General features: G+C 40.8%; 2 protein-coding genes across 5 annotated transcripts in view; both read left to right on the top strand.

Annotated features, from left to right (window-relative positions):
- Window positions 1-85: 85 nt before the first annotated feature.
- Window positions 86-18,991, top strand: ING3 (inhibitor of growth family member 3). 4 transcript variants are annotated; one of them, XM_075147005.1, is made up of 13 exons: window positions 101-238; window positions 415-486; window positions 4,833-4,939; window positions 5,121-5,221; window positions 6,617-6,682; window positions 11,015-11,111; window positions 13,254-13,325; window positions 13,620-13,739; window positions 14,900-15,057; window positions 15,412-15,602; window positions 16,759-16,951; window positions 17,432-17,470; window positions 18,101-18,991. In XM_075147005.1, exons 4-13 carry the CDS (start codon window positions 5,126-5,128, stop codon window positions 18,215-18,217), a joined length of 1,149 nt encoding a protein of 382 aa, XP_075003106.1. In that variant the 5' UTR covers window positions 101-238; window positions 415-486; window positions 4,833-4,939; window positions 5,121-5,125; the 3' UTR covers window positions 18,218-18,991. The 4 variants fall into 4 exon arrangements, with proteins under 4 accessions (XP_075003088.1, XP_075003078.1, XP_075003106.1 ...); XM_075146995.1 differs by having other exon boundaries at window positions 4,717-4,939; XM_075146987.1 differs by lacking the exon at window positions 4,833-4,939 and having other exon boundaries at window positions 86-238; window positions 14,999-15,057.
- A 240-nt stretch (window positions 18,992-19,231) lies between these two features.
- The window catches only part of CPED1 (cadherin like and PC-esterase domain containing 1), a 174,099-nt gene continuing 165,681 nt past the window's right edge, over window positions 19,232-27,649 (top strand). The window contains exons 1-2 of the mRNA XM_075146952.1: window positions 19,232-21,686; window positions 26,963-27,143. The gene's annotated coding sequence lies outside the window, so the exon portion shown is untranslated. The remainder of the gene's footprint in view (window positions 21,687-26,962; window positions 27,144-27,649) is intronic.

Raw genomic sequence — 27,649 nt, 5'->3', positions numbered from 1 at the left:
CACTTCCCGTGAAGCCACGGGGGAGAGCGCGAGGCACGGTGTGCGTCAGCGGCGCGAGCAGCCAATTGCGGCGCGGCCGGAGCGAGCGCCGTCAGCCGCCAATGTTGTTTTCGCTGAGTCGAGCTGCTGGTGTTGTTGGCGGCGGCGCCATATTGGAAGGGACGAGCCCCCGTTAGCGAGAAGCCCCTTGGCGCTGGCCCGGCCGCCGCCATGCTGTATCTGGAGGACTATCTGGAGAGTGAGTGTGTGCGGGACGGGGGTGCCGGGCGGCCGGGCACGGCCGGTGGAGGGGAGCCGGGGGGGAGCCGCGGCGAAGAGGCGGCGCCCCCCTCCCCCACGGCGGTGACTGACTGACGGACTGACTTCCTCCCCCTCCCTTCTCTCCCGCTCCCCCGCCCCTCCCTGTGCCCGCAGTGATCGAGCAGCTTCCCATGGATCTGCGCGACAGGTTCACCGAGATGCGCGAGATGGACCTGCAGGTGCAGAGTACGTGAGTCCCGCCCCCTCCGCCTCGCCCCGCCCCCTCCCTCCCCTCCCCGCGCCTCAGCGCCCGCCCCGCCCCGCCAGCGGGGGGCGGCCGCGGGCACCGGCTCGGCCGCCGCGCCCCGCCGCAGGGCGCGGGCCCGCCGAGTGGGCAGGAGGGAGGGGAAGGCGGAGGAGGGAAGGAGGGGGCGAAGCGGAGCCGCTGCCGCCGCCGCCGGGGTGCTCCGACCTGCGTGGGCAGCTCCGCTCCGCTCCCCGCCGCCGACCCGCGCGCCGGCCCGGGGCGTTCGCGCCCCTTCCCCGCCCTGCGCCCCGGCTCTCCGGCCGCGCCGCTCCGGCGCGGGGCCAGGCGCGTCTCGTCGGCACCGGGCGCCCGGCATCGTCTCCTGCGGGCCGGCGGTGCGGGCGCGGGGCGCTGCTGCGGCTGCGGGAGGCGGCGCTGCGGAGGCCCGGCGCCGCGCGGGGAGCCGCCGGGACGCAGCGAGGGGCGGGGCGCGCTCGCCTGGCGCTGTGTCAGCGAGCGGCGCCCAGCCGCGGCCCCGCAGAGCCGCCCGCCCGCTCCGGGCCCGCCCCCGCCTCCCGCCCGTGGCCCGCAGTTGAATCTCGGCGCAAGTAGGATTTTACAGGAGTTTCGCTCCTGGGCTTGTGCTGCTCCCAAAGGCATTTTCGGTGGCACGTCCCAAACTCTTTAGATTTTTGATCCCTAAGAGCAGTGATGGTGGTTTAGAACATGAGTTATGTCCCACTCCTTCAGCAGGTAGCGGCATGCTGCCTCTGAAACTTTCCAGCCAGCTCCCCTCATGATAGCATACGTGAAAGCGCTTTTTGGTTAGCCTGTTGTGCCCTAGCTACCAAATACGCACTCTGCTTTAGGTTTCTTTGTAGATTACTTTATATATCTCTGCTTATATCCTGTTTTCAGATGCATTGCCTTTTCATCTTTTTCTAATGCAATCTCATCTGGGACTTAGGTGTCCCATAATGCCCGGTTAGGTGTTGCTGTCATTTAACACACAATTAATATGTTCATCTATAACTGTGATGCAAAGGTCTTTGTTAATGAAACTGTTACTGCACAAAAGATGACAGGAATCATCAATACAGAAGGGTCGGACTATTGTAAAGAAGAATGACAGAAAGAGCAAGGGTTGAAATAACAAGTGAATGCCATACAGGAATACAAAATGCAACGCTATGTGGGAGCACAGTTCTTGAAAACAATAGTTTAACCTATAATGCTTTGAAGAGAGGTCTCAGGCTTTCCCTTGGATGTTTACTTCAGTGGTCCCAGCAGGTCTGTTTAACAGACTTTATTGACACATGTTGAACTGTCTATAGGATTTTTTTGTATACTATGGCCTAAGTGCTGTCTTGGGTTCAGTGCTTAAGGTTGTGGGAACAGAGCAATGGCTCCTTATGTGAGATAACACCTCTGAAGTAACTACCGCTAGGGAGCACCAGGAGAGGGAGTGAGCAGCTCACTGACTTGGGTAGTTCTGAGTAAGTTCACAAATTTTACTTCTATTTACTAGGGAGGCAAAGAAGCTAGTAGTTTTTTTGAAGTGTGTTTCAGAACTGAGCCAACTAGCACTGCCAAGGTTGCAGTAGTGTCATTTCCTCTGCTTTAACTGGAAGTGGCAAATAACACTCCATATTGTATTACTGGAAGTAGCAAATAACACTGAGTATTGTATGCAAAGACCAACCTTAGGCCCAGAGAAAAATTCTCTCGGACCTTGGTACTTCTGTAATTCTTGCACAATGAGTGACAAAGCACCCAAAGACATTTATGAAACTTCTGGACTAGCATCTCTTCAGCATCAGTTGCCAAACTGCTCACTGAATACTGCAAACCTGGAAGTTGTTCTCATGCTGTGACATAGTGACTTGCTGTGGAGATTCACTGTCTCTGAAGTACTTGAAAACAATACTTTGATGAGTAATGCTGCCCCAGAAACCTACAGGAGTTGTAATTCAGAGATAACTGTGCTGCTGACTTTATATTCTGTCCTGTTTGGATCACATGGACTTCTAATGGGGCAGGTGCTGCTGTTTGTTGTTGGAAGAAATAACAAACCAGCTGTCCCTACTGTATGTCCTGATAAGGCTGCTGTGGGAAAAGTGAAGACCATCTGAGTTGTGACTTGACTCTTGAGCTTTAATTGAGCTCCACGAGGAGCATAAATGTGCTTCTCTACTTAAGTTCAAATCATGGATTATCAAGCCTCCATGGTAAAATGTCAAGCTCTGGAAAAAGGCCTCTCTTCTAATAGAATTTCTGGCAACTCTCTTAGGAAATCTGATCTAAGAAATTAATATCTCAGAATATAGTATCACAGTTGGATTAAAAAGATAGGGAGGGAGAAAAGGTGAAGGAAATTAAGTGTACCAGAGAGAACTTTTCATATAATTTAATAGATCTGACCTGCATTCCCCTTTGCTGTTTCTGCCCTTTCAGGAGAGACCAACTTTGTGTGGAAGTTTTCCCTTATGCAGTTTCACACAGACTGATACGTGTCCTCAATAAAAAGTAAAGAGGGAAGTTTTTTTTTTTTTCTTTTTATGTCTATGGAGCATTAGAATAATTATCACCTAGCTGTTTGCTCTCTGGGAATAGGAGATAGAACATTTTTTCTGTTGGCTTTATGGACCAAATTATAGTAATTTGGTCAAAGAACAAAGCTTTTAGAAGCTTCCACATAAAGCGTGTGCTGCTTGCTTGCTGTTCAGGCTTCTTAATCTTCCCTCCAAATAACACAGTGCAAGTGGAAAACGCTAATTGTACAGATTCTCCCATCTTTAACCTGTTTTACACCAAAACTGTTTGACTGCTTTGTTTGGGTCTAAATAAAGTTGATGTGAGCCTATGTTCTGGCTTGGGATTAATTGTGCTGTGGCCGGTCAGTTGTTAGGTTCCTGTTGGTTTTGATGCTGGACGTTTCCAGCATAGGGAAAATCGCTGAATGTTTTTGATCATTTAGTATAAATGATTTTTGGTTATTTACGTGAAGGGTTAGTTCTAGTTGTGAATTTTCACAGAGTGAGAAAACCTTTGGGCTCCATTGGATTTGAAGAGTTAATCATACTTGGGGATTCATGAGTTCCTTGAACTAGTTAATTCACGTTTGTTTGTTTGTTTGTTTTGTTGTGGATGATGGCCATCATGTGATCCAATTTTATGGTGGTTTCTGGAAAGTATCTTAAGTATTTTACACCCTGTTGTGGTTTAACCTGGCAGGCAGCTAAATACCACACAGCTGTTTGCTCACTCCCACCCCTGCAGTGGGATAATGGAGAGAATCGGAAAAAAAAAAAAAGGAAAATTTATGGATTAAGATGAAATGGATGGAGTTTAATAGGACAGAAAAGGAAGGGAAAACAATAATAAGAATAATAATAATGATAAAAGAATATATAAAATAAGTGATGCACAATGCAGTTGCTCACTGCCCACCGACCGATGCCCAGCCAGTTCCTGAGCAGTGGTTTCCTCCCCCCCATCTAACTCCCCCCACTTTATATACTGAGCATGATGTCATATGGTATGGAATATTCCTTTGACCACTTTGGCTCAGCTGTCCGGGCTATGCCCCCTCCCAGCTCCGAGAGCCTGTAGTCTGTAGGGAGTTGGTGCCTGGTCATGTTTAATTTGAAACTGCTATCTGGACAGTATTGCTGAGAGTGCTGTGAAAAAATTTTCAGTACTATCATCTATCCTCAGACTAGCAACGCTGTCAAAACTAGTTTGACTGAGGCAGCTGCATGTTTTTCAAAATATGCAAGCTGTTGCATGCACAAGTGTCCTGCTGTTGAAATAGTAAACTCGGTGCTTTTTTTTTTTTTTGAAGGAGGGTGGAGGGAAAGGGAAGGGAATCCCTGTTCCTGTCTCAATAAACAACAAAACAAGCAACTTGTAGTTGATGTTTTCCTTTCTTATGACAGCTAATGTTAGAGAATTAGTGGCTTTATTTTTTCCCTTAAGATATTTCTCAACTTCATGTAAGTGAGAATCCTGCCCAAAGAGTATTTCATCAGTGCATTTACCCCTTAGTGCTACCCTGTGGGGGTGGGGGGAATAAATTTGTGAGTGCTTTCAATTTGCTCTCACCCTTCCTAGCATGCAATGGAGAGGGCCTTGACTTAAAGGTGGTGACTTGACTCTTCAGTTACTCTACCTTTTTGAGGCACTAATTTTTTCAATTATTTGGTTTTGTATTTGACTGTTTCTCTTAGGAGAATATTTTGTTTCCTGCTCAGTTTGTAACTGGCTAGAATGTTCCAAAGTCAGCAGTCTAGAGCCCTGGGTGAGGAGTTTGGGTCGTGCTTTAAGTCACTACCACTGCTCTTAGGGACAAAAAACCTTTAGAACTTGGAGTCCTGCCTGTCCCATGCTGGAGAGCACAAGAACCTTGATGAGAATCCTACCAGAATGCAATTCTGCTTCTTGGAAATTAAGGTAAATATTTCCCTCCTCTGTCCACTGTCACTTGGTTGTTCTGGTTTTTTTGTTTTTTTCCTCTCTAATAGTTTGCACCTCAGTCCTGTCAACTTTGTTTAAGAAAAAAAATCTGCCTTATTTCTTAATGTTTATATACATGAGAAGATAACATTTATCTTAATCTTTTCCTGTGCTACAGATGCAATGGATCAGCTTGAGCAGAGGGTAAATGAATTTTTTATGAACGCAAAGAAAAACAAACCTGAGTGGAGAGAAGAACAAATGACATCAATCAAAAAAGTAAGGATATCACAAGAGTGGGTCACATTTTTCTTTTGCAAACAAAGATAACCTTAGGAAAAAATAGCTTGTGATTGATGGAGACTTAAGCGTTCAGAACTGTGACTTCCCTTGGGCTTTCACAGAGATGGATAGAACTACGTAGGAGAAGAAAAATGACTGAAGGGTTTCTTTGATCAAGCATTTCTCTCAAGTTTTACCCAGTATTTGCTAGCATTTTAAAAATTATGATCCTGAAATGGTGAGAAAACCAGGTACTAAATTTTTAGCTGAGACTTTTTGTTTCTGCTTGTGTGACATGAAGCTGCGTAAGTTAATTGGCTTTCCTTTAGTGGATATTTTTCAAGCTTACCTTCAGCATTTCCTGTGATTCTGCCTATGTCCTTGTATATGTTATTTGTATGTATGTAGCTTTAGGGAGGGAGGAAAAAGCAGAAGGATGTTTTATCCTTCAACACTTGGGCATTGGTGGTGGTATTGTTAGCAAGGTAGTCCATCATTTTGTCAGGAGAAACTCCTTTCTAGTCTCCTACACTTGCTACTTCAGCCCCGTATTTGGCCAAGGGTTTTTTTTTTTCCTTAATTAATACAAATAGATTTCTATATTTTAAAAAAAGAAAAAGTCAAAGCTCTGACTTGACTAGAGTAAATGAAAAATTTGCTTTTGACTTCAGTCGGACCAAAATTTCAAGTAGTTTTTGTCTAAGCAACATACTCCTCAGTGGAAATCGAGAATAAAAAGGCACTTAAACCTGTTTAATTCTAGAGTAAAAACATGTGTAAACGTAATTTAAAAAAAAAAGTTTTGTCTGTTGATTTTCATTAGTTAGAGCAGATTTCAGAATTGCATTGCTTTAGGCAAATTATTTTGTAATACACGTGATTTATATGAATGTATTTTAAAATAACTTAAACTATAAACTATGTACATCATTATCTCTATTTAACTACAGTGCTGGAAAGGCCTCCCCTCACAGTACTGTTTAGTATCATTTTGAAGGGCAGTGGTATCTGCAATGGTCCTAAAGGTCCATATAAAGTAAAAGACATCATCTCATTTTGAGTCCATAATCTTGTGCTGTAATATAAAATAAATCCAAGACTCTTTCTATTCGTGTAGCATTTCTTGTAGAAATCTAAATATCGCTGTAGGAGGAATTGTCCACATCCTGTAGTTTGGCTTTTTCTAAGGCACAAACAATAAATCGATACGTAATACACCTCTCATGTAAAATTTAGCTGATTGTTGTTTACAGTAGAGTTTCACAGTCTTTCTGAAAACTGACTTTAATTTCTTCTTTTAACTTACATTTTGTGCTGGATAACAATAGCTTAAAATGACTGAAATTAATTCAGTTACGTTCATAATTTAAAAAAAAAATCTCTTTATAACAGGATTATTATAAGGCTTTGGAAGATGCAGATGAAAAAGTGCAGCTGGCTAACCAAATATATGATTTGGTAAGTAGACAGAAGGCTTGTGGTGAATTACCTAAATTTATGCCCAAAGGAGTTCTAAACATTTTGATAAGCACTATAACTGTGCTAACTGTACTGTTACAGTACAGCTACATACAGATATTTTTGCTGGTGAAAGAAACATTTAATATTTTATTGACTTTTAAGAATTTTGTTGCTTTGGATAGTAAGTGTCACTTAAATACAAAACATACAGAAATAATTTTAGAAATCCTAAGGTTTTCATGCATGTTGATTTTGTCTTAGTTGTTTTTTTTCTGAAAAGAGACCACGAGCAAGTTACTCTTCCTTATAGCATGTGAGCTTTGAATTTTAAGTATATTTATTTTACATTTTCTCAGAGAACAGAACCTGCAAGTCAGATTGCACTAGAATATAGTAGACATAAACCAAATATTTCTTGTCTGCTTTAGTTCCACTTCAGTTAACCAAAAGTTAGTTCCAAAAGCTGGAACTTACCCCCTCTCTTTTGATTAGCTGGTAACTGCAAAAACCTGTTCAATTTTTAATAGTTCAGAGATAGGTACAGTATTCTGCTGTATGACTACAGATGAAGAAAGCATTTGGAACATAGTGTTTCCTTCCATGATAGTAAGTTTAAATTTTTTTAAGGTAATTTTCAATACCCAAGAGCATGTCATACTTTGCTTAAACACACAGGAGTCTTTGCATTTTCAGTTTAGAGACCCTTTTCCTCAATGCTTAAGCTTACCAATGTGTATAGTGGCATTCGGAGTTAAATCCAGTTGGCGGCCGGTCACGAGCGGTGTTCCCCAGGGCTCAGTTTTGGGGCCGGTCCTGTTCAATATCTTTATCAATGATCTGGATGAGGGGATCGAGCGCTCCCTCAGTAAATTGCAGACGATACCAAGCTGGGTGGGAGTGTTGATCTGCTCGAGGGTAGGAAGTGTTGATCTGCTCGAGGGTAGACGTTCTTCAAGAAGGAAGTCTTAAAGGCGCAGGAGCGGGCTGTCCCCATGTGCCGCAAGAAGAACGGGCGGGGAAGGCGACCGGCCTGGCTGAACGGGGAGCTCTGGCTGGGACTCAGGAAAAAAAGGAGAGTTTATCACTTGTGGAGGAAGGGTCAGGCAACTCAGGAAGAGTACAGGGATCGCGTTAGGTCGTGCAGAGAGGAAATTAGAAAGGCAAAAGCCCGGCTAGAACTCAACCTGGCCACTGTCGTGAGAGACAACAAAAAATGCTTTTATAAGTATGTTAATGACAAAAGGAGAGCCAAGGAGAATCTCCATCCTCTATTGGATGCGGGGGGGAACGTTGCCACCAAGGACGAGGAAAAGGCTGAGGTACTCAACGCCTTCTTTGCCTCAGTCTTTAGTAGTCAGAGTGGTTATCCTCAGGGTACTCAGCCCCCTGAGCTGGAAGACAAGGACGACGAGCAGGATAAACCCCCCATAATTCAAGAGGATGAAGTTAATGACCTGCTACGCCACCTGGATGTTCACAAGTCTATGGGGCCGGATAGGATCCACCCGAGGGTACTGAGGGAGCTGGCGGAGGAGCTTGCCAAGCCGCTCTCCATCATTTACCAGCAGTCCTGGTTAACTGGGGAGGTCCCGGACGACTGGAGGCTCGCCAATGTGACTCCCATCTACAAGAAGGGCCGGAGGGAGGATCCGGGGAACTACAGACCGGTCAGCCTGACCTCGGTGCCGGGGAAGATCATGGAGCGGTTCGTTTTGAGGGTGCTTACGAGCCATGTCCGGGACAACCAGGGGATCAGGCCCAGCCAGCACGGGTTCATGGAAGGCAGGTCCTGCTTGACCAACCTGATCTCCTTCTATGACCAGGTGACCGCCTAGTGGATGAGGGAAAGGCAGTGGATGTGGTCTACTTGGACTTCAGTAAGGCCTTTGACACTGTCTCCCACAGCATTCTCCTAGAGAAGCTGGCGGCTCACGGCCTAGACAAGTACACTCTTCGCTGGGTAAAAAACTGGCTGGACGGCCGAACCCAGAGAGTTGTGGTCAATGGAGTTAAATCCAGTTGGCGGCCGGTCACGAGCGGTGTTCCCCAGGGCTCAGTGCTGGGGCCGGTCTTGTTCAATATCTTTATCAACGATCTGGACGAGGGGATCGAGTGCTCCCTCAGTAAGTTTGCAGACGACACCAAGTTGGGCGGGAGTGTTGATCTGCTCGAGGGTAGGAAGGCTCTGCAGAGGGACCTGGACAGGCTGGATCGATGAGCTGAGGCCAACTGTATGAGGTTCAACAAGGCCAAGTGCCGGGTCCTGCACTTCAGCCACAACAACCCCAGGCAACGCTACAGGCTTGGGGAAGAGTGGCTGGAAAGCTGCCCAGAGGAAAAGGACCTGGGGGTGCTGATTGACAGCCGGCTGAACATGAGCCGGCAGTGTGCCCAGGTGGCCAAGAAGGCCAACGGCATCCTGGCCTGTATCAGAAATAGTGTGGCCAGCAGGAGTAGGGAGGTGATCGTGCCCCTGTACTCGGCACTGGTGAGGCCGCACCTCGAATCCTGTGTTCAGTTTTGGGCCCCTCACTACAAGAAGGACATGGAGGTGCTGGAGCGTGTCCAGAGGAGGGCAACGAAGCTGGTGAAGGGCCTGGAGCACAAGTCTTATGAGGAGCGGCTGAGGGAACTGGGGTTGTTTAGCCTGGAGAAGAGGAGGCTGAGGGGAGACCTCATCACGCTCTACAACTACCTGAAGGGAGGTTGTAGTGAGGTGGGTGTTGGTCTCTTCTGCCAAGTCACTAGCGATAGGACAAGAGGAAATGGCCTCAAGTTGCGCCAAGGGAGGTTTAGATTGAACATTAGGAGAAATTTCTTTACTGAAAGAGTGGTCAGGCCTTGGAACAGGCTGCCCAGGGAAGTGGTGGAGTCACCATCCCTGGAGGTATTTAAAAGACGTGTAGATGAGGCCCTTAGGGACATGGTGTAGAGGGCATGGTGGTGTTGGGTTGACGGTTGGACACGATGATCTTAGGGGTCTTTTCCAACCTGTATGATTCTATGATTCTATGATTCTATGAAGGCTCTGCAGAGGGACCTGGACAGGCTGGATCGATGGACTGAGGCCAACTGTATGAGGTTCCACAAGGCCAAGTGCCAGGTCCTGCACTTCGGCCACAACAACCCCATGCAACGCTACAGGCTTGGGGAAGAGTGGCTGGAAAGCTGCCCAGAGGAAAAGGACCTGGGGGTGCTGGCTGACAGCCGGCTGAACATGAGCCGGCAGTGTGCCCAGGTGGCCAAGAAGGCCAACGGCATCCTGGCCTGTATCAGAAATAGTGTGGCCAGCAGGAGCAGGGAGGTGATCGTGCCCCTGTACTCGGCACTGGTGAGGCCGCACCTCGAATCCTGTGTTCAGTTTTGGGCCCCTCACTGCAAGAAAGACATTGAGGTGCTGGAGCGTGTCCAGAGAAGGGCAACGAAGCTGGTGAAGGGTCTGGAGCACAAGTCTTATGAGGAGCAGCTGAGGGAACTGGGGTTGTTTAGTCTGGAGAAGAGGAGGCTGAGGGGAGACCTCATCGCGCCCTACAACTACCTGAAAGGAGGTTGTAGTGAGGTGGGTGTTGGTCTCTTCTCCCAAGTAACTAGCGATAGGACGAGAGGAAATGGCCTTAAATTGCGCCAAGGGAGGTTTAGATTGAACATTAGGAAAAATTTCTTTACTGAAGGAGTGGTCAGGCCTTGGAACAGGCTGCCCAGGGAAGTGGTTGAGTCACCATCCCTGGAAGTATTTAAAAGACGTGTAGATGAGGCCCTTAGGGACATGGTTTAGTGGGCTTGGTGGTGTTGGGTTGACGGTTGGACTCGATGATCTTAGAGGTCTTTTCCAACCTTAATGATTCTATGATTCTATATAAATTGCAATTCAGTAAACTTGCAATTTCCCCATGCAGCCCAACCTCTCCTAAAGTGCATGTCAGGTACTGTTCTTTCTCTTCCCCTTTGTATACCCATACCCACAACACCCCCAAGTCCTCTTAATCTTTTTTTCTCAAAAGAAACACTTAACGTTGTGTCTTGGACCATTGCCTACAGGAAGAGGAGGACTTCTAGCTGCTGAGCCAGTACACAGCCTTATTGTATCCTGTGATTGACTGCGCAGCTTAGGAGCAACAGGACTATTTTGGTGTTAATTCTAGTATCTCTGCTGAGTTAGGGAAATGTAGGTGACTGAGAAGTTTTGCTTCTGTGTGTTTTTATATGTGCTTAGTGCTGCATGGCAGAGAATTGCTGGAAAGGAAATACTTAGCAAGCCTGAGGTTAAGGGTGTAGATACTCATGTTCCAGAACTGGATGCTATTTATTGTTGCTTTGTCTCCAAAACAGGTAGACCGTCATTTGAGAAAATTGGACCAGGAACTCGCTAAATTTAAAATGGAACTTGAAGCAGATAATGCTGGAATTACAGAAATATTAGAGAGAAGTAAGTATGCATGATTTTCTTTAAGAACTTGACAGATTTGCAAAATTAAATTATCATAAATTTGTTAGTGGCCTGCAGTATTTCCACTTGTTCCAAAATTGTGTTTTAACCTGCGTATTTTTCATCAGTCAGTGATTCTCAAATTTTAGTTTCAACCTCAATTTTTACCAGTGAAGTCAAAATACAACTGAGTAATTACAATAGGTTTTTTCGCACAACTGTTGCACTAGTGAATTGCTACAGTAAGGTACAGAATTCTTCAAATCTGTTTTTAATGACTGTAGGTATTCAGACAAGTACTTCAGCCTAAGGTCGCCACCTACCCAGTTGAAAGCATATTATTTCTTACTTGTCTTGATTGCCACCAAATTGAGGAGGGTCATTATTTTAGTTATAGGTGTGGAATGTCAAGTAAAGTTAGGTACTTGGTGGTTTTCTTTTTTTAAAGGGGAGAGAATGGTTGTTTTGTAATGGATTAGCGAGGGAGAAGCATTTTGGGTAAGAAACCTGCATGCTTAACAAATACAGCAATGCTAGTATTCAGAATGTGAATAAAAATGTAATGCGACAGGTTTTTGGCCAGCTTGGTGTAGAAGAATCTGGCCTTTCTGTATGCATCCACATTTAGACCTCAAGTTCAAATGTGATTATGATAAATTTCGAAGTTGATTTAACTACTGTGATTATAGAGCTAAGAGGCAGTGACTGTTCTTCATACCCAAGGACAGTGAAAAGTAACCTAAATCACTTGAGGAGATTAGGAATAAATATTCTTTCTTTGAACTTTGTGTGGCTTTGTCACAGCTGGGAGTGTCAAGCTGGGAGTTTTTGGATATTTTTATTTGTAATTGCTATTATAAACAACAGGAACAAAAAGAAAACTGCAAAGTAAGTGCTTTTAATGAACTAGCAACTACGGAAAAGGACTAGTTTATTTTAGTTGGAATCCCAGCTGCAGTTTTAAAATGGGATACTACCTTCAGTTGAGCTATGTGTTTGGTGAGGTAGGTAGGTAGAATTTCAAGAACTCAAATTAGAAATGTACCAGGCTGCATGTTGCATCTTTAAGGTTGGGTTTTATTTTTAATAAATGAGAAGTAGAAGCCTCTTAGCGTTTTTAGATTTCAGAGTAAATGCGTATTGTTGAGGTTCCGCCAGAGGGCAGCCTTTGGACTGGTTCATAACATGGTTAATGTTAGCTCAGCCAAAACATCTCCGTATGCTTTGAACCTCTTCTAGAATAATTTTCTTTAAACTTTTGTAATACACTTATGTACTTTTTGAAAGCACTGAAAAAGAAAGAGGTAAAGAAATGTTGAAGCTACAGCTTTTGAAAAATGAACGTGAATTACTTTCTTGAATTGTCTTCTGTATAAATGTAAGTTGGTAGGTATTGCAGCTAGTTCAAAATCTTTCTGCCAAAGATCGATACATAAACTGCTGGATATTGTTCTAATGGAAATTTATGGTCAAAGTCTCTCCTATGCTGCGATCGCTTAGCCTCGTATTACAAGAAATGTTGTTCTTAGACATAGACTTGCATTTGTGCCCCCCCCGCCTTTTTTCTTTTTTTTCTTTTTTCTTCTTTGGATTGTTGATCTGTGTTAAGAAAATTTTGATAATGATCTGAAGCCCTTCCCGTTGAATGTTAGACCATCTTGAAAGACATTGCTACTGCTTGTGTGTTTTGACTCAATGTGTCACGATGGACTCAGTGGGACAAGATGCCTCGTTAATACAATTTACCTGTTACAATCTTCTTTTCAATTCATATTGGTGTAAATTGTGGATACTTTTGGTGCAGCATTCTCCAACTGTCACTGGCTTGTGTGCAACTCATTTGAATAAGTGACATGTTGAGGGCAATGTTGTTGTTTGTTCTCCTTATTGGCCTTGATTTTAACTTCTTGATTTCAACAGTTGAACAGCAGCAGTCACCAATTTTTATTTTAAAACTGTTCTTCTCACTGGCTCCTGGTTGTACTACAGGAGGAGTTTCTCTGGCGAAAATCCTTCTGATTAAAATAAATATAACTGCATAGTGATTTGGTTAATATGATAAAGTTTCATTTAGTATCTAAAAATCAAAACCATGCTAATGACGACTCTGAATTTTTCCTATCCTTTTTACCTCCCTCTTAGGGTCTCTCGAGCTGGATACACCATCACAGCCTGTGAATAACCATCACGCCCATTCTCACACTCCGGTAGAGAGTAAGTATTTGAGACTTAAAAATATGTCCACTTTCTATGTTTCCTTATTTTTTGTTGAGTAGTATTAGGAAAAAAAATGTTCAGAACTTTTTTCTTTTTCTCCCAACATTGGGGAGGAAAAAAAAGGCATAATGCAATGATAATAATGTCTATTCAGAAGAAGTGCAAGAATGAAATAGTAAGGTTTTGCTGGTGGGAATTAGTTGAAAGTGCTGTTTTATTATCTCTAGTTATAGTTTGACTTTCAAGTTGAAAAGGTTTTGCATTTAAGTTGCCTTCATTTGTTTCATTTAGAAAGGAAACACAATCCATCTTCTCACCATAGTACAACAGATCATGTTCCTGAAAAGAAGTTTAAATCTGAAGCTCTTCTATCCACCCTGACTTCAGATGCTTCTAAAGAAAATACACCAGGTAATCATAGTTTTCTTGCATTTGACTGCTTTTTAATCAGAAGAAGAGAAACCCAATTATATTTGTGAGTAACTGTCTTTTGAAATCAGAGGCTCATACCCTTTCCTCTGGGATTTTCAGTCATTTGAAACATGAGAAATTGCAGGCATTGTTACTCATCTGTGTTGTCCATGAAGCGCATCAGCTTTGTTGTCATTTAACAGCTGCATGTTGGCTGTTTCTTTTTATTTACACTGCTTGGAAGAAGAAAACAGTACGGTTTCATTCAGCCAGTAGTAGAAATATGAGAGATCAATGCATTATTATTTTGGGAAAAAGAAATGCATGTAACAACTTCCAAAGTAAGGAAAAAGAATTTTCACACTTTGTTTTTTAAAGGGGTAGTCTGATGTGGCATTTGGCTACAATAAAATAAAATTCTTCCATGTGTTGTCTATATCAAAAGAGGTGAGAAGTCTTTTTGAGTAGTGAATAAAAAAAAAACCACAACTTTCTGCCCAAAAATTAGGGTGTTTCATAGTTTCTTTTCTGAAAATAAAAGATTGTGAGAAGTTATAGTAAGTGAACTTACCTTTCATTTTGGAATTTAGTGCTGTTCATCAGTTTTAAGTAGTCTCCCTCATATCCATTTTACTTTTCTTTTGAAGGAACTTCACATGAGATGGCAAATAAAATGTAACTATGTTTGAGCAGCTGTCAGTCTGTAGATGACCATGGAAATCTGTGTTGCATTAAAACTGTGATTTGTAGTTTTTAGAATTAAGATTGTTAGAAGTTTTACTTCAGAAACAGTATAGGTGTACAGTCAAATTTTTACTCTCTTCCTGATGGTTACAGCAGTCAGCATCATTTCAACAGAGATTGGGTTTATATAAGACATAGACATAGCAGCTGCATGTGTTCTTTGATAGCTGAATATGATAGTGAGGACTGTCTTTCTAAAAGGACTCCTTGCACTTGAGGATAGGTGGGGAACAAACTTCTTTTTTTCTTAAGCTAATACTGGCTGTGTGACTTTTTAAACTTTTTTCCAAACATTCAGACTGCTCTGATGCATAAACGGAGTTCCTACTTTCACTGGTTGTCATATATAACTCTTCTTAAAATGCAAAGGAATTTAGTTTCATTTTGAATTTCATAAATGTGTTCTGTTCATCAAGGGTGTCGAAACAGTAATTCATCATCCTCTTCAAACAATGCATACAATACAAACTCTTCTCAACCATTGGCATCATATAACCTGGGCTCATTATCTTCAGGATCCGGGGCCGGTGCAATTACCATGGCAGCAGCTCAAGCAGTGCAAGCCACAGCGCAGGTAATGTCAAAACATTCTTGTCGTTCTGCCATCCACTATTGATTAAGAAGAAAGACTAGTGATTTTTTTTTTTAATCTGAATTCCCATGATCACTTTCAGCTGATGTGATTCAATTCTCATTATCATTTTTGTTTATATGCTACAGTTTCATCCTGTAAAACTTGCATAAAGGGTCAGCTTGTTTTCTACCTTTTCCTGTAGGATATTCTTACACCTTTTTAACACTTAATATACAGCATTTTGTTAACAGGGTAACTAATGAACCTGTGCAAATAATTAGCAGTTAGCAGCCTAGTATGTCTTCTGTAAGAGCTCTACTGTGTAATCTGATACAATATCAGTATTCCTTTTAGATGAAGGAAGGAAGACGAACATCCAGTCTAAAAGCCAGCTATGAAGCATTTAAGAACAATGATTTTCAGCTTGGAAGAGAATTTTCATTATCCAGAGATTCAACTGGATATTCATCATCAGCTCTGGCATCAACGTTAACACAGACATTAAGTTCATCAACCACAGATTCACGAAGTGGCAGAAAAAGCAAGTAGGTTTTCTTGCTTGTTGACTGCAATTATAGCTTTTAAGACAGCCAAGCTTTCATTTAAAGGTCATGGGCCATATTAGAAATACATCATATTTAATATTTGGGAGGGGGCATCAGCAGAAGGTAGTTATTGCCTGCTGGCCGTTTTTTTTGTTCAGGGCTTTCTTCCTTTGTTCTCTCACTTTTTTCCTTCAAGCAAACTCACTCGAAGGTTTTAAATAAATGTCTTGATTTGCTTTTTCATCTATGATATAGTCTAGTTTCTTCCCTCAGTTTTCTGTGTTTTGGAGAGAAGATTTGGCTCAATGGCAAAATATGTTTTTGTAGATGGTTTTGAAATAACCTTTAGATCTGCTTCGTGCCACTTCAGCCATCAGAAAGCGTTGTGATTATTTGTGATCTTCTAGGACAGGAAACAGAATTAATTTTATTTCTGATTAAAATGAAATTTAAAATAATTTTAAACAACACAATGTCACAACACATTGTGACAGCAATCACAGGTCGTACTCGAAAGAGTTTGTCTCAGAATGCCCATCCTTTTAAACTGACTTGCGTATTTTTCTTCGTACAAATTTGTGTTTGTTCACAGCTCGGTTAATAATCTTGTCTTAGAAGCATTTTTCATCTATGGATATCTTGGGTGTCAGATCTGACCTATAAGCAAAAGCATAGAATTTGTATTCTGGCACTGTTCCCGTGGAGCGATTGCTGATGCTTGAGTGGAGATTGACATAGAATCAGCCATCTTCAAAACACAGCTAGCTATTCTACATGTCATATGACATTATTTATCTGTAAATTTCTGTTTTATTGGTAACATAATTTTTATGGGGACTTTACACCAAGGCTGTTGATAGAAAATTTTGTGAAGAAAAACATTGATTAAAGCTATTTGGCAGTTAAAGCTGTTAAATGCCATTGATTAGAATAGCCTGTCTTGCACTTGTAAGCTGGTAAGACTTGTTTTCTTTTCCAAAGAGCATTCAGTGTGTCCATTTCAGTTCTTGCAATTGTTGAATGAAATCTGTTAGGGAATGATTGGGGATTTACACACTGCAGTGTTTCAGAGTGAATGAAGTACTTGTTTTGTGATCCTTTCACTTGGCAGGAAATTAATTTAAATTATGATATGCGCTTTTTTTTTTTTCTTAAGAAACAACAACAAATCCTCAAGTCAGCAGTCCTCATCATCTTCCTCTTCTTCGTCTCTGTCATCATGTTCTTCTTCATCTGCACTGGCACAAGAACTGTCTCAGCAAACAGCAGTAATACCAGAGTCTGATTCTAATAGCCAGGTTGACTGGACCTATGATCCAAATGAGCCACGTTACTGCATTTGTAATCAGGTAAGGATGGCTTCCAACCTGAAATGTAACTAGAGCTGCTATTTCGCTGTCGTTGAACTTCCTTCTCTGATTGCTAATTTAAAAACATTCTATTTGCAGTCTTGAAATTCTGATCTGTTTTTATTTACTTACTGGTGATACGAGTAACGAACTTAACTGTTGAAGCTAAAAACAAGCAAGTTTTCCAGTGATGTGACATACCTGGAGAGTTTTAAATCTTTTACTCTTTTAATAAAGACTTCAGGAATAATTTCCAACCTGAAATATGCAGAAGTATCTTTTTTTTGCATAAAAATTTTTGAAAATCAGTTTGCTGTGAACATGTTCTTTGGGTTGTGTAACAAAAAAAAAAATCAAAATATTGTTGCTGCTATTAATGGAAAAACTCCTCAGAGGAAGAAACTTTAGCCCTTTGAAAACATTGATTGCTTTTAATTAGTAATATAATTATTAATAAGGGTTTTTCTTCTTATTTACTAGGTGTCCTATGGTGAAATGGTAGGCTGTGATAACCAAGATGTAAGTAACAAAGTTCAAAAGGTCCATGAGGTGCTTGTGCATCTAACTATTGCTTGCAGGAGTTACTTTTCTTTAGAGTAGAATTTTTTAGAGTAATGTGCGTATGAGTTGAACCATTCTTCAGGAAACTTTTCCTCATCTGTCCCCACAGTTCAGGTTCACTTAGAAGGCTTCACCCTTTACTGGGAACACCTTTAAAATGCCCTTTATTTCTGGGAACATCTAGCTATGTCACTACTAATATCATTTGTCCCCTTCAAATAAAAAAAGTTTTAAAAGAACAGTTGAATGTAATTATGTACTTACTGAGATACTACATGTAAACAGAAGTGAGTGATAACAATACTTAGTGTTGTCAAACTAAGTATTTCAAAGCACAACATACTTCTTTTGCTCTGTTATGTGAGTCCATATATGACTGCTAGAATTTTTATCACTTTCCTTAGTCTATTGAGTGTATGTATGTTAGGGACTGAGATCCTCCTCTCTTCTCGTTTTGTCCCATGACTTTGTGTGAAAAACAGAATCGATACTTGTTACTCATGCGTCATTTTCATAGAATTGCATTTGTGATAGGTGTTTTGGAAAAAAACAAAATCCCAAACCCTCTCTTTAACTCTGTGTTTATAGTGCCCTATTGAGTGGTTCCACTATGGATGTGTTGGACTGACAGAAGCACCGAAGGGGAAATGGTACTGTCCACAGTGTACGGCTGCAATGAAGAGAAGAGGCAGTAGGCATAAATAAGTTTCTTCATCTGGAAAACAAATTACATACTAAAGGTTTTATAGAGGACTTGGGAGGGGGAGGAACCCCCACCACACTTCCTTGCAACCACTTAAGGGTTAACATAGCAGTCATAAGATCTTGAACTATTGATTTTGCTAGTTGTGTTTTAATATTGTAAGTAAATTATTTATGCACATTGATGTGCTACAGATACTATTCCAGTGAGCCTTGGATTGTTCCGGTGGCCAACATATGCAGACATTTGTACTATCAAACCATTTTCTCTAAGCAGTGGGCATTCTACAATTATTCAATCTTCAAAAAATTCCGATAAGTCAAGATTTTAAATGTATGGTTTTTATTCAACAGATATATTCTGCTGCATGTACTGTACTCAAGAGCTGTTATGTAACACTATGTATATAAATGGTGCAAAAAGTCAGTGCTTCTGAAAACAAAAATGAGACAATGGTTTTTAAAATGCCTTTATAGCTTTCGTTCTTTATGAAACTTAATTCAGCAGGCTGAAGAAAATGGTTCCTGTATACAGCGGGCTGTTGTCCTCTAGGATACTTGAGTATGTAAAAACAAAAAAAATGCTGTAGAATAAAACAAACTTGTGCCATTAGTCTTTATATGTTTCTGCTCCAGAGAAGGTGCAGGCCATAAGAGGAAAAAAGGTGTTAAAGTGATGATAAATTTTTATACCAAATGTGTTTATTTTTTTGTGCAAGTAATCCTTTAAATTTGAATTGTATTAGGTGTTAAAATAAAACAACCTCAACTCCTCCAGTTAATGTTTTCTGTACATTTGTCAAAAAAAGGTTTGTCCCTGGAATGGTTTCAGAAGAATATAGCTAAGTTTGCATAAGAAATTGCTTTACATGACCCATGTGAAGGATCATTTTACAGGAGGACATTTCTCTGGTGGGCAGATAACAAAGTCATATGTAGGCAAATGCTGAAATATCATTTGCCTTGATGTCTCTGTCTCGAGATGATCAGTGGCACCTGCTTAAATGGGCACAAAAGTTCTATTTTCTGTGTGGTTAAAAAAAAAATAAATCCCTACGATATCAAGAGATACCCACAGGCAGGATTGCCTTCCTATTTCCATGGCACAGGTGGAAGTAGGAAGGGGACAAGAAAACCATGGTAAGTGTGTCTTGAGCTGCCATATTCCTTCCTGGACAGTGGTTTTCGTGTGAAAACCAACACATGGTTGAGGAAAGAAGAAAGGGAGAAATAGTTCATCCTGCTGTAGAATCCCTCGGGTAACAGGGAGGATCGTGTTAAGAAGCCTAAATGCAGGCCCATTAAGTGGTTGGATCTGTGAGTTGTACATGTTGTAGAACAGGATCAGAAAACTGAGCTTTAAATTAGACCCTTGACCATGAATATAATGGAAAGATTTTCTATATTTTTTCCCCACTTGCTCATTTTGGACATAGTTTGTAGATTTCCTTTCACTGACAATTTCCTTTTGTTGTTTCTGTATGGCTCTTTCATGCAGCAGCACTGAACAGAGACAAGATTATTACTCCCTTTCTCTTCTTCCTCCTTCCTTCCACTACTAAAAATAATACACTTTCCCTTTGGAGTGAAGATTTTACTTTAGCCCTGGCTTGCTCTTTGGGCTGTCAGGCTGGAAGATCGTGACCACAGTAGCTTTCCAAACCCACGCAGAGGAGGAGAAGAGAGGGAGAGAAGCAGTGTTTCAATGCATGACTATGCAAATAGCATCAAGGAAATAAGAAGAGTTAGGCTCATTAGTAATAGGAGTATGTGCAGAAAATGCAGGCTTTATCTAAACGAAAATGAAACCAGGCTTCTGTCACACCATTTATTTAAAAATGAAAAAAGTAAATTTATAAACTGGGTAAAAGTACATGTGTGAGAAGGAAAATGTGATTATGGATGATAAATAAACTTTGGTAAAAAAACAGAATAGAAAGTGGTGAAAATAAACAGCAAAGAGCAGTGTAACTAATATTCCATTAAAACTGGGAACTGAACCCACTGTGTATGTATTTTCTTGGAAATCTCAGTCAAAAAAAACACTTGAGGACTAGAATATCTGGTTTTAAGTGAGGCTATTGAGACCATAGAGATTACAAACTATTTGTTCTGTTGGAAACTGGTGCCATGCTGTGAATTGAAGTTAAATAAGCAACAGGTAATCTAGACTCCCCTTAGACCACATGTTTAAGTCTCTAGGGCTACGTAAGTCCACTAAGAGTCAAGACCATATATAGCAAAAGCCCTCACTCCGGTGGGAGTAACACCTAAGATGGTGCAGAGACTGCAAATCCAAACAAAAATTTCATTTTTTAGCATAAGCATTGGTTCACTGTTTCACTGGACAATATAAATTATTTTTTCATGGAGGAGCTAGTTAAGAGAACTCACAAGAGGAAAAAACTTACCTTTGTCCTCATTAGTACATTAGTATTTTGTGTCTAAGTTAAGAAAATAGAAATGGAAAAATGTGGAAAAAAAATGCAATACATAAGTCAAAGATGTGGAACAATAAAACCTGTACATGCTTTTGTTTTTTTTTCTTCTAAACAGGAAACCTCTGAGAGAAGCTTAAGGCTCAGCAGGTGATGACAGTGTAAAAGCAGTGAGTGGCGTGAGTAGTTACATATTGACAGAGTCCTTGCCTCAAGGTCACTAGAGTTCTTGGAAGCTTCACTGAGTAGACAAGGCCAGGCTGATGTAGTCTACATAAAGTTTAGACAGGGTCTCTCACTAAAGTTTCTTTAAAATTTAAACAGTGATGCGCTGGAGAGACCTTCCCCTTGAAGAGTGGAGGTCCCTTAATGTTACATGCAAAATAGAATAATAAAGAGTAAAGGAATAAACTATCAATATTCCCAGCACGGAGAGGCTGCTAAAGGAGTCCAGCAGGACTCTGCTGCTCAGCAGATACGTAACAGATCAGTTAAAGAGAGGTAAACAGTAACGTAATGTTTGCACTTACATTGGGTTTTCAAAAACAACAAAAATGGAAAGTGTTAAAAGTAGCAGAACAATCTCATGATACTGAGCGTCTGATAAAATGGAAGATGTAATTCAACATTTGCTAAAATAATGTGAATATAAAATAATATATAAAATAATACTTAATTCTCAATTTACCTACAGCTGGGGCCTCTGAAGTAGCTGTTGCTATGTAGGAAAGTGATTCTGGAGTTATCTAGGTAATTCTGCAGAAACATCAGCTCATTGCTCAGCAGTGGGTCAGACAAGTGCTAAGAATGACTCAGTAGGAGATAAAGAATAAGAACAGTTTTACATTATGTAAATCGATGGTGCAGTTAGGTCTTAATGCAGTGTAAAATTCTCGTCCACTCTGCTGCAAAAACAGCACAACTAGGAAAGGCTCAAATAGGAGGATCAAAGTAGTCAAAGCTGGGTAATGACAACACATCTGAGAAGCAGCTGAATTGTCTGGGACTCTTCTGGCTGGGAAAGAGGCGGCTAAGTAAGGATGTAACAGGGATCTGTAAATTCAGGAGCACTGCGGAAGAGGTGTGTCTTTTGATAGAAGAAGTAGATAGCCAGTCCAAAATGAAAAAAGAGCAGCGTTTTTTCACACATGGCAGGCTTAAATTGTAAAACTGGCCATATAGCTTACATGGGTATAAAAAGTGACTGAGACGTTAATGGAAGCAAAGCCCATAAAGGCATAAAATGCAGAAGTAATTAACACATCTGGATGAAAAACTCACTAAAGACTGATGCCTAGAAATTAAGAAAGTTTGTAACCAGGGCGGTGTTCCTGGATGCTTGTGACAGTCCTACAACCCACTGAACGCTGTTTGATACAAGACGGTAGGTTAGGTGACCCTTTGGCACTATGCAGTGCAGCTGGTTTTAGTTTCATCTCAATGTTTCAGCATTTGGGTGGATTTTTAGGATGAGGAGGTATTTGTAGTACCACAAACTGAGAAACAATGCACTGAGCAGCGTAACAGTACAAAAAGCGGTCTTTGCCTTGTAAACTGTGTTGTCTGTTTGCATTATGAAGAAGTAACGTATTTTCCTCAGCTGTAGGTTTTATTTATTCTAGGTCTGAAATGAAAAAGAAAGAGGGAATACATTTATGCTTCCTGCTCTGAAAATCCTGCTAGGTTGCCTCTCTGAATAGTACAGAATAATTTGCATTCTTGTCATCTTTATTGAACTCTGCAAAATGTTGTTCAACCACACACAGTAAAGATTAGAAATTCTGCGGTTTGTTTTCCCCTTTCTGTTCCCCCTCACCAGGGAGGTACTTCCCACTGCGAGCTGGCTTTTCCTGGCAAGTTTTTTCATCTCCCACTTCATCCTGCTGGAATGTCTGGACTGTGCACTTTTCTTGTTCAATAGATGTGACAGGTGACAGCAGGAGGACCCAGGTGGCCTTCACCTTGGCAGCAGAGGGTTCAGTTTTGCACTTACACTAAAAATCTCTGAGAAGCAGAATTGCAGGAGGGATAAGGGTCTGACTTTTTACACTCTCTCGGGGGTACACATGAATAACTCAAGTTAGACCAGACTGCATGAACACTGTCTCTGCAGTTTTGTTACTCTTCCCAGGATTGCCTAAAATGCTCTGAGAATAATGCAACTAAAACAAGAAAAATGTCACTCTTCATTGTATCTATACCAAGTTACAGTAATACGCCTCTAGCACTTCCAAATCCGTATCTTGCTTTTATACTCATATGATACTCTATAAGCAGCTTTTTCTTCTAGATATATCTTGTATTCAGGAGCTATTTGAGCATGCAAAAGTTGTCAACAAGTTGCATGTTTACTTACAGATTTGTGCTTGCATACACCACATCTTAATTTTATAATAATAATAGTTTCCTACATTATTACATATACATTTAAAGTCTTTATTATAAACATGACTTTAACTGTTTGCTAACTGTATTCCCTTTGTCTACTGAAAAAAAGAATTCCTGAAGGTCTTGAAAAAAAAAAACGTAGCATGTTACGACTGGAGTAGAGAAATACTTGCCTCATGACAGTACAAGAAATCTACCTAATGTGGTAGAAAATGACGAACAATGTTAGGATCCACAGCTGTTTTAACATTTTTAAAGTGCTAATACTTATTTGTACCTTGTACCTTATATTATGAAAACTTCTGAGTGTTGTGACTGCTCTGTTCCTTTGTAAATATTTATTCAGCAATGCCATATACATTGAATGAAATCTGTATGCCCACATTTATGATACTGGCTACTGCCAATTAAGAAAAGTTGCACTGACATTTAGGAGTACAAAGAGGAGATTCTTCAACTAAATAAAGTAGATGCAGTTGTTCAGCTACAATTTGTATATTTTTCATAAAAATAACAAAATTTTGGGGAACCCTAAATATACTTATATTTGTTTATCAGGTTGACAGTTAACTTGGTTTTCCTAATTAGGGTTATACTAAGCCTTTCTTTACAGAAGAATAAGTGATAGTGATACTGCATTTGCACACATGAGAATTGGTGAAACAGAAATAGGGGAGCAATGCGAAAATAATTTTACGTTGTTTCCACCGGCAAAACTGTGGCCCTACAACTTTAAAGCAAGTTTTACTATTTCTTTTCAGGAAAAGACATGTGAGATAGATGTTTGGATAAACGTTGCAAGCATAAGTGTAGTTAAGTGCTGGAAGGGGTCAGTCAGGGAAGTGCTATGGAATTAGAGGATCCTTTCTTGTCAGAAGTACAGGAATATTTTTCCCTGTGTTGATAAAGAAAATGGTTTTTACAGCTCCGTTTTCTTTTATTGTGGTGAGACTAAAATTACATTGTTCTGTGTGTGGGTAAAAATAAGTGCTCATCATATTTAAAAATTGTTTTAATGTTCAATTATGTGGTTTGCTTGAAAAGGTGACAAGTTGAAGTGTTTCTGCTGTGATGAATTAATCTGGATATGGTATTCTTGACTTAAATTATTTTAAAAATGTGTTTAATTTCTCTGTCGGGTTATTTGGGGCTAAATTAATCTCAGGCTTTTAAAGAAAGCACATTCTATAGATGGATGGATTAATCAATAGTTGAATGAACTGGCAATAAAAACCTGTGTTCCTTAGTCAGGTCTGGAAAATGTAATGGTTCTACAGTGAGCAGTATTGACCAACCCCTTATTTTAATTTAGGAAGGTATACCATACATTTCCCAGGGATCTTCCTGATAGCCTAATACGCTTAGAATAGCTAAGGAAGTGAGGAATAAACAGAAGTTAAGCTAGGAGTTCTTTTAAAATTACCCTCAAAAATTAAAATGATGTGTTCATCACTTTAATCCAGAGTAGAAATTTTCTTAGACACTGACTTAAAGCATGCTTTTGCACACAGAAGTCCTGATTTCAGCAGTAATGATTACCTTTGAGAGAGTCACTTACATCAGAACAGTTTTGCCCACCTCTTCTATAACACGTTGGTTGCTCTTGTAAGACAGATACAATCTAAAATACGCACTGGGAAAACATCTCAGTGAAGTTTTAGCCCAGGACAGGAAAACTAAAGATGATTCTCAAAAGCAAAAAAGAGAAAAAATCCAACTTTAAGGTGTTTTGGTTAGTATCTCCATTAATGTTCAAAATTTACCAAGTCTGAAGTACTTTTCATGTTGAAAGTTCTTTCCAAACACTCTCCTACAAGCTATTTACTTAAAGACTTCTGTTAAGAGGGTAAAAGGAATGTACTGGGAATGTCTCTTTATGGACGCTGACAAGCCTTTTAATAGAGAAGATTTTAAGTTTTCCTTTTCCCTACTGTTTAAATCTTAAGCAGTAATATTTAAACTCATGAAGGAAGGAATCATCTAAATATATTGTTCGTAATTACATTAACACATTATAAAACTGTAACCTGATTTCATATTTGGCTAATAAAGACATGATTTTAAATGAACCCCAAATAGTCTCTGTAATTCTCTTTCTAAAGTCTATTTTAAAACAAGTAAATTAGCTATCAGCCTTATATACATTTTATTAATTTTCTGTGTTGGCGCTACCTGGTTTTACCGTATTTTCCAAAACAAATAGTCTCTTCTGTATGCTTTAGTTTTAAAAGTGCATCAAGACATAGCTATATGGAAAAAATGATTGATTTAAAAATATTAATAAGATATTATTCAGCTACTCCACACTGTATTTCAGAGGGATTCTGATTTGGTTATATTTTGGTTATATTTTAATTTTTGCAAAATCAAATCCTAAGAACATCTACATCTGCCTCTAGTCATAGAATATACCTCCATAATTAAAAAATATAACAAAACCACCCACAAAAGAGACAACCCCAAACAACCCAGGAATCAGACAATCAGAACAAAAATGCTTCTAGTCACTTTTCAGCCCCTCTGGACAATTCAGATTAGGTGTGAAGTGTAGAAAATGGCAGCAAAACGCTTTAGATCTCTCAGACCTGAGAAATATCTTTCTTAAACTTTGCTTTTTCACCAGCTCCTTGCCTGGAATGCTAGTTTTACACATGACCCGTTTAACCGAAATGGCTAAGATCACCCACTGACAGCACGATGTCCAGCTCCCCCCAGCCCTGTCGCAGGGGTTCAGCGTGACGTCCCTCCCTTCAGCTCTCCAGCCGCCCCCTCCCAGCCCAGTGCCGTAGCCATCAGGCGCGTTTGAGCCAGCTGCACGGACCAACAGACCAGAGCCAGGAGGCGGGCAGCGGCTCTGCGTGGGGCAGGACGCAAAGAACTCATCAGTCCGCGTGCCAGCTGCAGTGGGGACTTTCTGTGTGGCCTCCTTCAGTGTATGTGTTCTGGCCACCTTGCTTTTGTCAGCTGCAAAAATGGTTAAACTTAATTTTCAGCTTTACTTTTAGAAATGCCATGTGGACTAGGTTGTCAAAAGTCAGTGCTGGAAAGATGTAATGTACTTCAGGGTATTTCTAAAGTAACTTCTGTGCCTCAGTGGTTGCTGTTATCTTGTTCTGCTGTGATCATGCCACAGCAGCTGGACTCGTGAGGGAAACTGTATCGTTATAATCAGATGGATAACTTCAGAAGTGTACCATTATCTTTTTCTGCTGGTCCATAAGAACAACAAAACAGCATGTCTTGCATCTCCACATATTCTATTTGCTTGTACAATAATTTCTCATGTACGTGCACAATATGTGAAGTGCCTCAGGTGACCCATTTCTGTACTGGCTTATTGTGTATTCTGGCAGCACCACAAGAATGCAACAAACTGGAATAAACTGTCATATACTCTAGTACATACAATAATGGCTGGCCTTGATGGGGCTGGTTAGATGTATGGGTGCCTTGAGAGGCAGAAGTAAGCATTTAGTCTACCTTTCTGTGTGGTGTGGCTGTCTTAAAACTCTCCTTGCTAACAGAGGAACTCTGTTAAACAAATACCCACCAGAACAAAGCCTTTTGATACAAAAAAATCAAGTTCTTGTTCCCTTGTGCCTAAAACACCCACATGTATCAACTCATGCACTGAAGCCAGTGGAGGTGATGGTGTGGCTTAAGTTGTACGTTTGCATGGATATTTACTGTACTGGGGCTAACCAAAATTTAATGATCAAAATGTCTGAAATGACTGGCACCTGGCAAACTTGATCCAAAATCATAAAGCTTGTTTGCCAGTTATGGCAGGCACACCATCTGCAGCAGCGCAGACTCATCTAGAGGACAACACAGAGACAGCTGCAGGTACCCGAGAGCATTGCACCCTTGTTTTAAATGCATACAGTAGAGGTAACACGAAACGGTATTTTCTTGTTTGTAGGAGACTTCCATTTGTTTCCCTGCTGCCAAAGAGCTTCAGGGGACTGCTGCACCTCGGAGACACTGGGACAGTCACTCAAAAGTCTGTGAGTGGTCTCAGCAAAGCAACCCCTCTGCTAAGGGAAGAGAGGATGTTCCTGATCATGGGAGCAGTGAAGAGGAAGGAAGAAAGGCAGCCAAAGGTAATGGGACAGAAGAAAATATGGTTTAAGGAATTTAGTAAGTGAATTGGAAGATAAGTGTTTATGGAATGAGTCGTCTAGTTGTATTTTTCTTTTTTCAGCTTCTGAAAGTTGGTTTATTTGAAACAGAGCTTGCTCCTGAACTCAAGGGCAACTGAAAAAGAACTGGTGCTTGGGGATGACTGTCATGAATTTTCTGGTTACCTTGGCTTTCCTCATTTTCTGGACTGTTTTGGGTCCACTTGTGCTGTAGAACAGAAGGAGAAAAAAATAAATGCTCTACTAGTCTTGGCTACCTACATAATGAGGCCGGGCTAAAGTGAAAAGGGAACATGGCAATGAAATAATTTAGCTTACACAAAAGAAGAGGAAAGACCTTGTGACATGATCTGGAGGACTATGACATTTCAATTCTCTATTTGGGGTTTATTGGAACAGAAACTGGAACAATTAACTAAAAAAAAAAAAAAAAACAAAAAACAAAAAACCAGAGAAAATGCAGAATG

This window comes from Calonectris borealis, chromosome 1 (assembly GCF_964195595.1).
Source record: "Calonectris borealis chromosome 1, bCalBor7.hap1.2, whole genome shotgun sequence".
NCBI lineage: Eukaryota > Metazoa > Chordata > Aves > Procellariiformes > Procellariidae > Calonectris > Calonectris borealis.
The sequence above is the reverse complement of the archived record's forward strand: the minus strand, read 5'-3'. Positions and strand labels throughout refer to the sequence as shown.

Bases quoted from the DNA above. Each gene is read 5' to 3' on its own strand.
- ING3 (XM_075146977.1), top strand. From the start codon at position 211: ATGCTGTATCTGGAGGACTATCTGGAGA. The intron at 239-414 runs GTGAGTGTGTGC...CTGTGCCCGCAG, and splicing joins TCTGGAGGACTATCTGGAGA to TGATCGAGCAGCTTCCCATG. The intron at 13,326-13,619 runs GTAAGTATTTGA...TGTTTCATTTAG, and splicing joins TTCTCACACTCCGGTAGAGA to AAAGGAAACACAATCCATCT.